The 11,905-nt window shown below is 64.6% G+C and overlaps 1 protein-coding gene across 7 annotated transcripts in view; it reads left to right on the top strand.

Moving 5' to 3' along the window:
* Window positions 1–7,848, top strand: part of ADGRB1 (adhesion G protein-coupled receptor B1) — a 49,028-nt gene extending 41,180 nt beyond the window's left edge. For 5 of the 7 annotated variants that reach the window (XM_056125333.1, XM_056125337.1, XM_056125339.1 and 2 more), the window contains 7 exons: window positions 3,504–3,675; window positions 4,200–4,295; window positions 4,380–4,434; window positions 5,431–6,104; window positions 6,659–6,694; window positions 6,801–6,908; window positions 7,117–7,848. In XM_056125333.1, the coding sequence (XP_055981308.1) occupies window positions 3,504–3,675; window positions 4,200–4,295; window positions 4,380–4,434; window positions 5,431–6,104; window positions 6,659–6,694; window positions 6,801–6,908; window positions 7,117–7,317 (1,342 nt within the window). In that variant the 3' untranslated portion in view covers window positions 7,318–7,848. The remainder of the gene's footprint in view (window positions 1–3,503; window positions 3,676–4,199; window positions 4,296–4,379; window positions 4,435–5,430; window positions 6,105–6,658; window positions 6,695–6,800; window positions 6,909–7,116) is intronic. The other 2 variants (XM_056125336.1, XM_056125338.1) reach the window with 1 other exon arrangement.
* Window positions 7,849–11,905: the final 4,057 nt, after the last annotated feature.

Here is an 11,905-nt window from a genome sequence, read left to right on the forward strand (position 1 = left end):
CCTGCACACGGGCCCCACACACGGACCCACACACGAACCCACACACAGACCCACACATGGACCCACAGACCCACACACCAATACACAGTTCCACACACCTGCACACAGGCCCCACACACGGACCCACACACGGACCCACACATGGACCCACAGACCCACACACCAATACACAGTTCCACACACCTGCACACAGGCCCCACACACGGACCCACACACGGACCCACACATGGACCCACAGACCCACACACCAATACACAGTTCCACACACCTGCACACAGGCCCCACACACGGACCCACACATGGACCCACACACCCACACAGTCCCACACATGGACCTACAGACCCACACATGGACCCACACACAGACCCACACATGGACCCACACACAAATACACACACGGTCCCACACACCCACTGCATACCCCACACTCCCCTGTGCCCCATACACAGACCCATACACCCCACACGTGGAACCAAACACCCACACACAGACCCACACATGGACCCACGGACCCAGAAACGGACCTGCATACCCCACACTCACCTGTGCCCCACACATAGACCCACATACCCACACACGGACCCACACACAGACCAACACACAAATACACACACGGTCCCACAAACCCGCACACACACACACAGACCCGCATACCCCACACTCCCCTGTGCCCCACACAGGCTGGCGCTCAGCCAGGCACAGGGCAGACACGGTGCCACGGTGCCCTGTGGCTGGAGGGGCGGCTCCCCACAGCGCAGCGCGTGCACCTAGGGGACCTCACACACCCCCTGAGAGCCTGTGTGCAGGCCCGTCCCCATCCACCCTCCACTGCAATCCCACTGTGCCCTCTGCACCCAAGCCCCTGGCCCCCACCTACACCCCAGAACCGCTCCCACATGGACCATAGAGCCCCCGGCCCCTACCTGACCCCCAGAACCTACTTGTCTCCACCCCAAACTCCCGACCCCCCCACCCCATCTGCACCCCAAACTCCCAAGCCCTTGCCCTCCCCTCGCCCCAGAACCCTCTAACCCTCAGCTGCACCCCAGAACCCCCAACCCTCACTCCCGGCCCTGCTCCCTGGGTCCCTGGGGGACTGTGTGTGCTTTTGTTTCAGCCTTTTAATGTCGCCTGCAGTCAGTGCCCCCAGCCCGCCTCGGGTGTGCCCCTAACTGTGCCACATGAGCAACTCTCTGAGGCCGACGCTGCCTCCGACGCCGCCTGCGATGCCATGTTAGTGCCCCCCCACCCCTCGAGCTGCCGGTGTCCGCCGCTCTGTCACTGTGGGCACGTCTGTAGTCCACTCTGGGCTGCCAGGTGCCCCTGCCCTACCCCGCTCCTTTCTCTCACCCCCCCCGGGCCCAGACAGAGGACCACGGGGCGCCCGGCAGGCGTGGGAGACAGAGTCAGGGTCTGCTCTATCATGTGCTGAGCACGGGCATCCCAGGCGTGCAGGGCGGCGTGGTGTGTTCACGTGGGCTTGTGTGGCCATATGTGGCTGTACATGGGTGTGCATGAGTGCCCAGAGATGTCCATGAGTACGCAGGGATGGGCATGGGTACACATGACTGTTCATAGATGTACATGAGTATTGAGTGTGCATGGGCGTATGTGGATGTGTACATAGGTACACCTGGGCGTGCATGGTTACATATCGGTACCCATGGTCCACATGGGTGTACATGGGTGTACCTTTGTGTGTGTGAACGTTCACAAGTATCTGCACGAAGGTTTGACTGTTAACATGTCCATGTGGGCATGTGTGTATATGGTTTTTAGTGTGTGTGCCTTTGGGCCTGTGTATTAGTGTGCATGTGTGCCTGTCTGCGCGTGTCAGCTAGAAATGGTTGTCCGTGTCTATGTGTGTTGGCTGTGTGTGCGTGCATATGTCGGCATGGAGAAACTATTTGTGTCTAAGTACATGGTAGCGGCGTGTGCATGTGTGCGCATGTCAGTGTGGAGCATTGTCCATGTCTGTGTACATACTTTCTGTGAGTGTGCATGTGTGTGCATGTTAGCATGGACTATCCGTGTCTGTGTACATGTTTGCTGTGTGTAAATCGTTTGCGTGTCAGCATGGAAAGACTCCATGTCTGTGCATGTTGACTTTGTGTGAATCATGTGCGTGTCAGCACGGGGAGACTGTCCATGTCTGTGTACATACTTTCTGTGAGTGTGCACATGTGCGTGTTAGCATGGATTGTGCATGTCTGTGTACATATTGGCTGTGGGTACGTGTGTGTGTGTCAGTGTGGAGTGCTTATGTGAGTGGCATGTGGTGGCTGCGTGGGCGGACTGTCCCGTGTCCCTTCTCAGGGTCCCAGCCAGGTGTTGGAGAACTCTCCTGGTGGGGCCAGGACGGCTGCGGGCACCATGCACGCCTGAGGCTGTCGGTGTGGCCCTGCCCCCTCCAGCCTGTTCTCAGCACCCCTATAGGATCTGCTGTGAGTGAGGACAAGTCCTGCCCACATCTGGCCCTGAGCTGCTGCCAGGGCTGGGGGGGGGTTGGCTGTGGGGGTCCGTGTGCCCCCCAGGCTGATTTGGGCTGTGCATGGCACCCTGGCAGAAGGGCCCAGGCCATAAGAGCGGCTGTGCCTGACGGGGTCCGTGTCCTGCCGGGCTCCGCTGCCCCGCCTTGCTGTCCCCAGTGCTGTGCCAGCCCCTTCCTGCGACCTGTGCTGCCCCCAGCCCACACTCCTCATCCATGACAGGAAGCACCCCAGGGGGTCCCTGTGAGCTATTCCCAGGTCCTCCTGCATCCAGGCATGATACCACATGCTCTGTCCCCGTACAGAGTTGGCAGCACGATGGCTTGTGGCCACTATGGTGCCACCAAGAGGGCCATGGGCTGCAGAGCGTCATGTCTGCCCACGCATACTCCAGGAGGACTCCCTGGAGGCAGGGGCTGTGTGCAGCAGAGGAAGCCCTTCTCGGGGCACTGCGAGCAAGCGCAGGAAGTACTGTCTGTCCCTGTCTGTCTCTGCCTGCTGTCTGTCCCTCCTCCACAGAGGAAGGCTCTCTCCTCTCCCTTCTGTCTCTCTCCCTCTCTCCAGAGCTCGAGGCCTGGCCGAGGACCATCCCTGTGGGTGGCCACCTGGGTTGCTGAGGGCTGGGGAGCGGGACCCGGCAGGGGTCTCCCAGGCCTACACAGTCCCCTCTCCAGTGGCCGGGGACAGCCAGGAACGGGCTTTCTGGGGAGCCGCCCCCTCCCTGGGGGCTGCCAAATTCCCAGGGACTCGCGGGTGGGGCAGGGACTGCTGAACTCTGGCTGGGGGAGGCAGCTGCAGGCTGGGCAGAGAGAGGGTGGAGGGGGGTGGGAGGGAACTAGGTCACCAGGACACCCAGGAGCTTGCCAGGGGCCAAGTCAAGGAGGCAGGCTGAGGCCGGGGAGGGCGTGTCCGGGGCGGGGCTTTGGCGGGGACAGGGGTCGGTGGGCGTGTCCGGGGCGGGGCTTCGGCGGGAGGCGTGTCCGGGGCCCCTGCCCTGACGCTCAGCTCCGCAGGGCCTCGCTCTGGAGCTCCTGCGTGGTGCTGCCTCTGCTGGCGCTGACCTGGATGTCGGCTGTGCTCGCCGTCACCGACCGCCGCTCCGCCCTCTTCCAGATCCTCTTCGCCGTCTTTGACTCGCTGGAGGGCTTTGTCATCGTTATGGTGCACTGTATCCTGCGGAGAGAGGTGGGCGCGGGCAGGGCGGCTTGCTCCGGGACCTTCCCCTGCACGGGGCGGGGACGCCAGCTTGGGCCCCTGTCCTCTGCACCAGGGGCGGCTGGGGGTGCTGGCTGCAAGCTGAGGCAGCGCTGATCCGACCCAGTGGCCAGTCCCGAGCGGCCCAGGGTCCCACCCTCGGGGTCCGCCTGGGCCTCGTGAGGGCTGCATGGGGTTGTGTGGGGTGAGATGTGTCGCCCTGCTCAGAGGGTTGGGATAGCTGGAAAAACGAACGCTGGAAGGGGTGGGGGCGTGGAGTCCTGCGCAGTGACCATCTCCAGGGCCCTGAGGCTGTCGGTTGCCCGGGCTCGCCTTGGGCTAGTTGTGTGACTCCGACCGTGTGTCCTTCTGTCTCTGGGCTTGTCCCCGTCTGTACTTGGTCAGCTCACAGGCCCAAGCAGAGGAGCCAGGAGCCGTGCCCACCCTCCCCTAACCTCTCCCAAGACTCCTCTGTGAGGCCCCCTGCCGCCGACCAGCCCTTTCCCTCCCTGCAGGTCCAGGACGCCGTCAAGTGCCGCGTAGTGGACCGGCAAGAGGAGGGCAACGGCGACTCGGGGGGCTCCTTCCAGAATGGCCACGCCCAGCTCATGGTAGGGAGCCGGTGCCCTGGGCCAGGGTCAGGCCTGGGCTCCCCGCACTGTCCTGGCCCCTCAACCCACCCCTCTGCCTTCCAGACCGACTTCGAGAAGGATGTGGATCTGGCCTGCAGATCAGGTGAGCGCCTGGCAGGTGAGAGCGCCGGGGGGCCAAGCCGGGCCCACCCGCTTCTTTCTCTACTCCATGCATCTGTCTGTCCATCTGTCTGTGCTCATCCCACCCCGCCTTCCACGTGGGCTGGCTGGTCTGCTCAGGCGTGGCCGGGCCGCCCCCACCCCTTCTTCCTGCCTTCACTTCTCCATTGTGATCCAACCCTGGGGCGGACCTTCAGGCCAGGTGGGGGCCGGGGCCCAGGGGTGGCAGGGACATGTCACTAGAACCCTCGGCTGGCATCGACCTTCCTGGAAGCAGGTGCAAAAGGGGGTCCGATTGCCATGTCCGGGTGTCTTCACTGCACAGGGCCACTGGCAGTCTGTCTGGCCACGCTCCTTCTGGCTAGTTCAAGGTCTGTGGAAAAGCTCTAGCCGGAGCCCTGCAACCCAGGTGCACAGAGGTTGCCAGGCAAACTCAGGAGGGCTTCCTGGAGAAGGTGACCTCTGGGCTGCTCAGGAACTGGGCAGAATAGCTTTCCTGCACCCTCTCATCCTAGGTGCTATAATAAGCCAACCTCCCTGACAGGTGGCCCCAAGTCTTTGGGGCACAGTGCCAGCCCTGTTAGGGTGGCACCAGCTATGTGCACTCCAGATGCCATCCTCCAGCCTGTCCTTCGGTTCTGAGGGTAGAGGGTGATGGGGAGGGGCAGGACCGCTGGGCAGGAGGCTGGACTGAGGCAGGACCCCTCTGGAACGGGAAGGCATGGGGGGAGAGAGGGCAGGGCCGAGGGAAGGAGCAGGAAGGGGAAGGGCAGGGGGCAGGGGCACGCCCAGCAACGAGGACACTGACCCCCTTACCGGGCAGGAGGGGCTGCACAGACCACGCTGGGGCCCAGGTCAGAGGCCAGGCAGCCAAAGAGAAAAAGGGTGCTGGGCCCAGGGACAGTCCCCCCCAGCCGCAGCTGGGTGTCAGCCTGGCCCTCGGCAGTGGGGTAGGCTCACCCGGCCGCGCCTGACCCCCGGCCCTGTCCCCCAGTGCTCAACAAGGACATCGCGGCCTGCCGCACGGCCACCATCACCGGCACGCTGAAGCGGCCCTCGCTGCCCGAGGAGGAGAAGCTGAAGGTGCCCCCCAAGGCGGCGCCGCCCCCCAACTTCAACAGCCTCCCAGCCAACGTGTCCAAGCTGCACGCACACGGGTCCCCGCGCCGCGGCGGTGCACCCCTGCCAGACTTCCCCAACCACTCGCTCACCCTCAAGAGGGACCGCGCACCTAAGTCCGCCTTCGTGGGCGACGGGGACATCTTCAAGAAGCTGGACTCGGAGCTGAGCCGCGCCCAGGAGAAGGCGCTGGACACGAGCTACGTGGTCCTGCCCACGGCCACCGCCACGCTGCGGCCCAAGCCCAAGGAGGAGACCAAGTACAGCATCAACCTGGACCAGATGCCGCACACGCGCCTCATCCACCTGGACCTGGCGCCTGACGCCGGCCCCGTGCGCAGCCCCCCGGCCCGCGAGCCCCCGGCCCAGCCCCCCGCCCAGCCCCCACCGCCGCCGCCACCGCCGCCCCCGCCGCAGCCGCCGCAGCCGCCTCTGCCCCCGCCGCCCGCGCCCCCCAGCCTGGGGGAGCCCGCCCCGCACCCGGGCTCCAGCGCGGGCGCCACCAGCAAGGGCGAGAACATGGCCACGCTCTCCGTGGGCTCCCTGGAGGTGAGGGGCGGGGCCTCGCGGGAGGGGCGGGGTCTTGAGGGAGGGGGCAGGTCGCGGGGAAGGGCTGGGGAGAGGCGGAGCCTCGCGGGAGGGGGCGGGCCGAGGGGAGGGGCCGGGAGGTTTGGGGCGGGGCCAGGCCCGGGGCGGGCCGTGAGCAGGGGCTGAGGAAGGGAGGGGCGGGGCTTCGCGGGAAAGGGGGGCCGCGGAGAGGGACTGAGGAAGGGCCGAGTTGGATTGTCCTTCCCAGGCGCTGGTCCCCAGCAGTGGTGCCACCTTGGCAGAAGGCCTGCCCCCTGGCCCCAGCAGCTGACCTGCGCCTGTCTGGGCACCAGTGCAGCCTCTGCTGTGGGGGCAACCACTGAACCCCTACCCACTCTGCTCCTCGGGCCTAGAGCTGAGCCTGGGGACTGCGACAGCCCGAATCTCCTTGGGCGTGAGAGTCCCGGGCCAGACCCTTCTCTGGGTGCGGGGACAGCCCTGGTCCCGGCGGGTGCAGGCCAAAGGTGGGCACCCGGGGCCCGGTTCCCTTTGCACATGACCTCTTCTCCCCGCAGCGGCGGAAGTCGCGGTACGCTGAGCTGGACTTTGAGGTGGGTCCTGCAGACACCTGGGAAGGCGACAGGTGGGTGGGGGGCTGGGCAGCAACCCCCCCTCCGCCCCGAGCGACCCCACCCGGCCATGCCTCTGCCCCTGCAGAAAATCATGCACACGCGGAAGCGGCACCAAGATATGTTCCAGGACCTGAACCGGAAGTTGCAGCAGCACGCTGAGAAGGACAAGGAGGCCCTGGGAGCGGACAGCAAGGTCTGGGGGCGGGGCCGGGAGCGGCAGTGGCGGGGCCGGGCGGTCGTGGGCGGGGCTTGGCGGGCGGGGCGGGGCGGGGCGGGGGCTGACGGGCGGGGCGGGCGGGGGCGCCCCCGGCGGGGGCCGGCGGCCTCAGCCTGCACCGGCCCCTGGCGGAGGGCGTGACCGGCCTCTCGGCGGTGACCGGCCTCTCCGCGCGCGGGAGCAGCTGGAGCGGCAGCAGACGCCCCACAAGCGGCCCTGGGAGAGCCTGCGCAAGGCGCACGGGACGCCAGCCTGGGCCCGCAAGGAGCTGGAGCCGCTGGCGCCGGCGCCGCTGGAGCTGCGAGGCGGCGTGGAGTGGGAGAAGTCGGGCGCCACCATCCCACTGGTGGGCCAGGACATCATCGACCTCCAGACGGAGGTCTGAGCAGGCGGCGGCGGCCACGCACCGACCACCGGGACGGACGCCCCGCCCGCGCCTGCCGCGGGCCAGGCGCAGGCACTGCAGGACGCGGGCCAGGCCCGCAGCCGGCCTCGGGGCGCTGGGCAGAGGCCGGCAGTGCCGGGACCAGAGCCACGGGGGACAGGAGCGGCCGCCCCGCGGGCACCGGGCTCCGGAGGCCGCGCACGCGCGCGGGCCGCAGACTCTGCCCTCCTGGGGCCCAGCTCCGGGCCAGGGTCCGTGGGCTGTGGCCGGCCAGTGTGGCCTGCCCCCCCACCTCTGGCTGAGGATCTGCCCGCCGGGCTCCGCGGCCTGGCGCCGTTTTTAGACACCCCACCTTCGGGAAGCAGCAGCCCCATACTTCCAGGGCCCTGGGCCCCCCAGACCCAGGAGAGCACAGCCCTCCCCCTGCCCACCCCTGGGGCAGGGCCAGAAGCCCCCTCCGCAAGAAGCAGGGCTGGGGAATCTATTTTTTCTCTCCTTTTCTTTTCTTCAATAAAAAGAATGAAAAACCTATGTTGTCTATGTGCCTCCAAGGTGTCCCTCCCGCCTCCGCAGGGATCAGCAGCCAAGGGCCCCCCCCAAGTCCCGCCCGGGCTGGTAGGTGCCCTGGACATCCATGTGTCCCAGCATGCAGCACAGAGGCAACCCCTGGCCTCTCGTACCCCCCACACTCAGCTCCTACAGGCCTGTCTTTGTGAGGTCCTGCCCCCAGGGTTGGGTGGCCCGGTTCAGGGCAGGAGTGAGGGGACACGTGGGGGCCAGGCCCAGACCTCTATCCCGAGCAGCAGTGCCCTGTACTATCTCCGTGTGTCCACCAGGGGGCAGCCTCAGCCTCCACACGCGCAGTCACCGCTGCTGTTAGCTGGGCAGACCCTGGGAGCCCCGGAGGCCATAGACAGGGGAGAGGGGGTGCAGTAGGCATCTGGGGGGTCCCTGCACCCTGAGGTCCCAGCTGTCACTCGTCACTGCAAAGAGGGCGCCACCCCACAGCAGCTCATTGCCTCTGCAGGGTGGGGGCTCTCTGGGACAGGAGCTACCCTGCCCACATGAGGACAGACTGGCCCACGTCCAGGCAGCAGCCCAGAGTAGGGAAAAGAACCTGAGTGCCTAAGTGGGTCCAGGAGGAGGCTCCGAGTATGTACCTGGGGGCAGTGAGGGACAGACAGGGACAGCAGATGCCTGGCATAGGGACACGGGGCAAGGCTGCCAAGAGAATGGGCTCTGCATGTGCGTCCCAGAGCACCTCGGGGGGCAGAACCCCACAGCCAAGCTCAGGCACATACCGGGCCGGGTGTGGGGGCTGCAGGGGACAAGGGCACTGGGGGCTGGGAGGAACAGGGCAGGGGGCAGGGCTGCAGAGGGCTGGGGCCACGGGAGACAGGGACACAGAGGGATGGGCCATGGGCACAGGGAGGAGGTTACTGCCTGCTGTGCTGGACTGCCCCAGCCCCACACATAGCCCCACACATAGCCAGTGCAGGTCCAGGCATCCCTCTCCCCAGCGCCTCCACACGGGAACCCAGCTCACTGCACCCCTGCCTGCTCAGCCCCAGGCGCCACACACAGACCCACTGAGGCAACCACACCAGCTACTCCCAGCACAACCCAGAAAGCACAAGGGCAGGGGAGGTCAGAGCAGTGGTGTCAGAGGTCAGAGTGATGGGGTCAGAGGTGGCAAGGTCAGAGAACATCAGACGGAAGGTGAGAGAACAAGGTCAGGGTGTGATGGGATCAGTGTGGCAGGGTCAGCATGTGATAGGTCAGTGAATTACAGGGTCAGAGAGTGACAGGGTCAGAGTGTGACGGGTCAGAGAGAAGGGGGTAACAGTGTGATGGGGTCACAGTGGCAGAGTCAAAGTGACCTGGTCAGTGTCCCTGTCTGCCACGCTGTGTCTCTGGCAGAGGCCACACTGTGTGGTCAGGCCGCCCGTGTCCCTCTGTTCTCAGTTCTACTCTGCTGGGAGGCTGCTCAGCAGGTGGCGTCTCCCTCCTGCTCTCAGTGCTGGCCGCCTTCTGGAATGTTCCCTCAAGATCCCCAGAGCGGGGGCTGGAGTGATAGCACAGCGGGTAGGGCATTTGCCTTGCACACGGCCGACCCACGTTCGATTCCCAGCATCCCATATGGTCCCCCGAGCACCGCCGGGAGTGATTCCTGAGTGCATGAGCCAGGAGGAACCCCTGTGCATTGCCGGTGTGACCTGAAAAGCCATAAAAAAAAAAAGGATCCCCAGAGCGCTTGGGCTCTGGATCAGCCGTGTGGCCTCTGTGATGAGGTGACACTGGACCCTCCACTCCCCCCATCCCGCACACTCCACTCAACTCTGGACAGAGGCCCCGGATCTTCCCATGGGAGAGAAAACTGAGGCATAGGAGGCAAGGCCAGCTATGAGAACACAGGGGTCCTGGCTGGCCCCACAGTGCTCCCTGAACTATCTTGGTTGGTTGGTTGGTTGGTTGGTTTGGGGCCCACACCCGGCAAAACTCGGGGGTTACTCCTGGCCCTGCACCCAAGAACCGTATGGGATGTCGGAGAAGAAAAGCAAGTGCCCTCTCACCGCACAGCTGCTCTGGGCCCAGATGGTCTTGGCCTTTGTACAAGTGTCACCCTTTCCTGGGGACCTGTGAGTGACCAGTGAGACTGAGACCATCTCTCTGGCATGTCTATGTGCCACACCAGATGTGGGGCTGAGGATAGCAGCGGTCACCATGATGGGCGGTAACTGCACAGGCAAAGCTTGTGATTGGTGTACAGCCAGAGAGCATGTGGCGATGGTATTGGTGCTGATGGTGCTGTTGGTGTTGGTGATAATGGTGGTGTGATGGTTGTGGTGGTGGTGGTGGTGGTGGTGATGGCGGTGCTGGTGGTGGTTATGGCGGTGGTGGAGGTGGTGGTGATGGTGGTGATGGTGGTGATGGTGGTGGTGGTGGTGGTGGTGATGATGTGATGATGGTAGTAGTGGTGATGATGGTGGTGATGGTGATTATGGTGGTGGTGGTGGTGATGGTGATGACGGTTGTGACAGTGATGGTGGTGATGGTTTTGTGATGTTGGAGGTAATGATGGTGATGGTGTTGGTGGTGACAATGTTGGCAAGAATGATAGCGATGATAGGGACAGCAATGGTGGTGACGGTGTGAAGCTGGAGCTGGTTTGGGTGCTAATGCCCAAGAGGACAGCCACATGATCCGTATTACCAGAGCCAGTTTCTGGAAGGTGGCCGAAGAGTCTTTTTCCTGTGCTCAGGAGTGACGCCTGGTAGTTCTGGGACACTACATGGCAGAGTGTTTGGGTGGCAGGAGGGAGGACCAGAGTCGGCTGATACAAGGCAAGCGCCCGAACCCAGGACCATCTCTCGGGCCCCAATGATGAGGCATTTTAGACTGAGCAGAGGCATTCACCACATCGCACTTCTCCCCCACACACCCCAGGAGAGCAGAGTGGAGGGGTGGAGGGGCAGACAGCACAGAAACTGCCAGAGCACTGTAAGTGGAGTCCAAGCCGGGCAGACTGCAGGAGCCCATCAGTGTCCACTTAGCCACCCAACTACTCCCTGTACCCCAGCAGCATGGTCCCAGGCCACAGCAAATGCCCCCAGAACACCCTTTGCCTGATGTAGGAAGCCCTGCGACCTGGCTCTGCTACTCCTGCCCCCTGCCCTCTGCCCTCTACTTTCTCAAGCTCTTCCGCAGGTACCTCTGCCTGTATTCAGGAAGAACAGCTTCTAGCTCTCCCAGCCCCCAAGCCCAGCTCCGCAGGGGGTCTTGTCACCAGACAGAAATGCTTCCTGCTTCAGGACTTGTTCCAGAACCTTCCATTAGCCAGGAGATTTCTGTTGGCTCACTGAGCCAGGTCAGTGTGACTCCCTCCAGGATGCACTGGCGGGCCCAGGCAGCCCTGACATACACTGGGGGTGCAGCAGCCACCCCAACCCCCCGCACGGGCCTAGGCGCCAAGGCCTGCCCCCCTTGTCTCAGGAGGCCCTGAGTGTGTGGGGGGGAGGGGTCCCAAAGCCCTTCCAGGCCAGAGCTGCCTGTCCTCTGCCTCCCCCCCCCCCCCCCGCAGCCCCGTGGGAGCTGGGCATGCTCTTGGCTCCTGTAGGACCCCACTCCGTGCCCCAGCCCGGACCCCCCCTAAGGGACTCTGCTTCCATGGGATGTGGTCACAGACCCCAAAGTGGACACAACTGACAGATTAGGGTGAACCCTGGACTGCCCATGCCACCGAGGCTGTGGGCAGGTCTGGTGCTCCGAGGGGCGGGGTCTGGGGAACAGGCTATGACTCGGCAGGCACGTCAGCGCGGGGGGCCGCGAGCTCCCCAAGTGTTTTTCAGGCCCTAAAAATAACCAGGAGGGAGGGCGCCTCTGAATAGCTGCCGGCGGTGCCAGTCACTCTCCCACGCGGAAGGGGCGCCAAGGAGGCCGGGCAGAGCCGGAAGCACCTGCGTCAGCCTCCCAGAACCTTCCCGGGCAGGGGTGACGGCAAGCCTGGACCAAGGTTCCCCATAGCTCCCAGCGGCTAAGATCCAGAGGCACTTTCTGGGGTACCCCTGGACCCCTCAGCCCAACCCAC

Source organism: Sorex fumeus, unplaced genomic scaffold (assembly GCF_029834395.1).
Source record: "Sorex fumeus unplaced genomic scaffold, SorFum_2.1 ptg000054l, whole genome shotgun sequence".
NCBI classification, from domain to species: Eukaryota; Metazoa; Chordata; class Mammalia; order Eulipotyphla; family Soricidae; genus Sorex; species Sorex fumeus.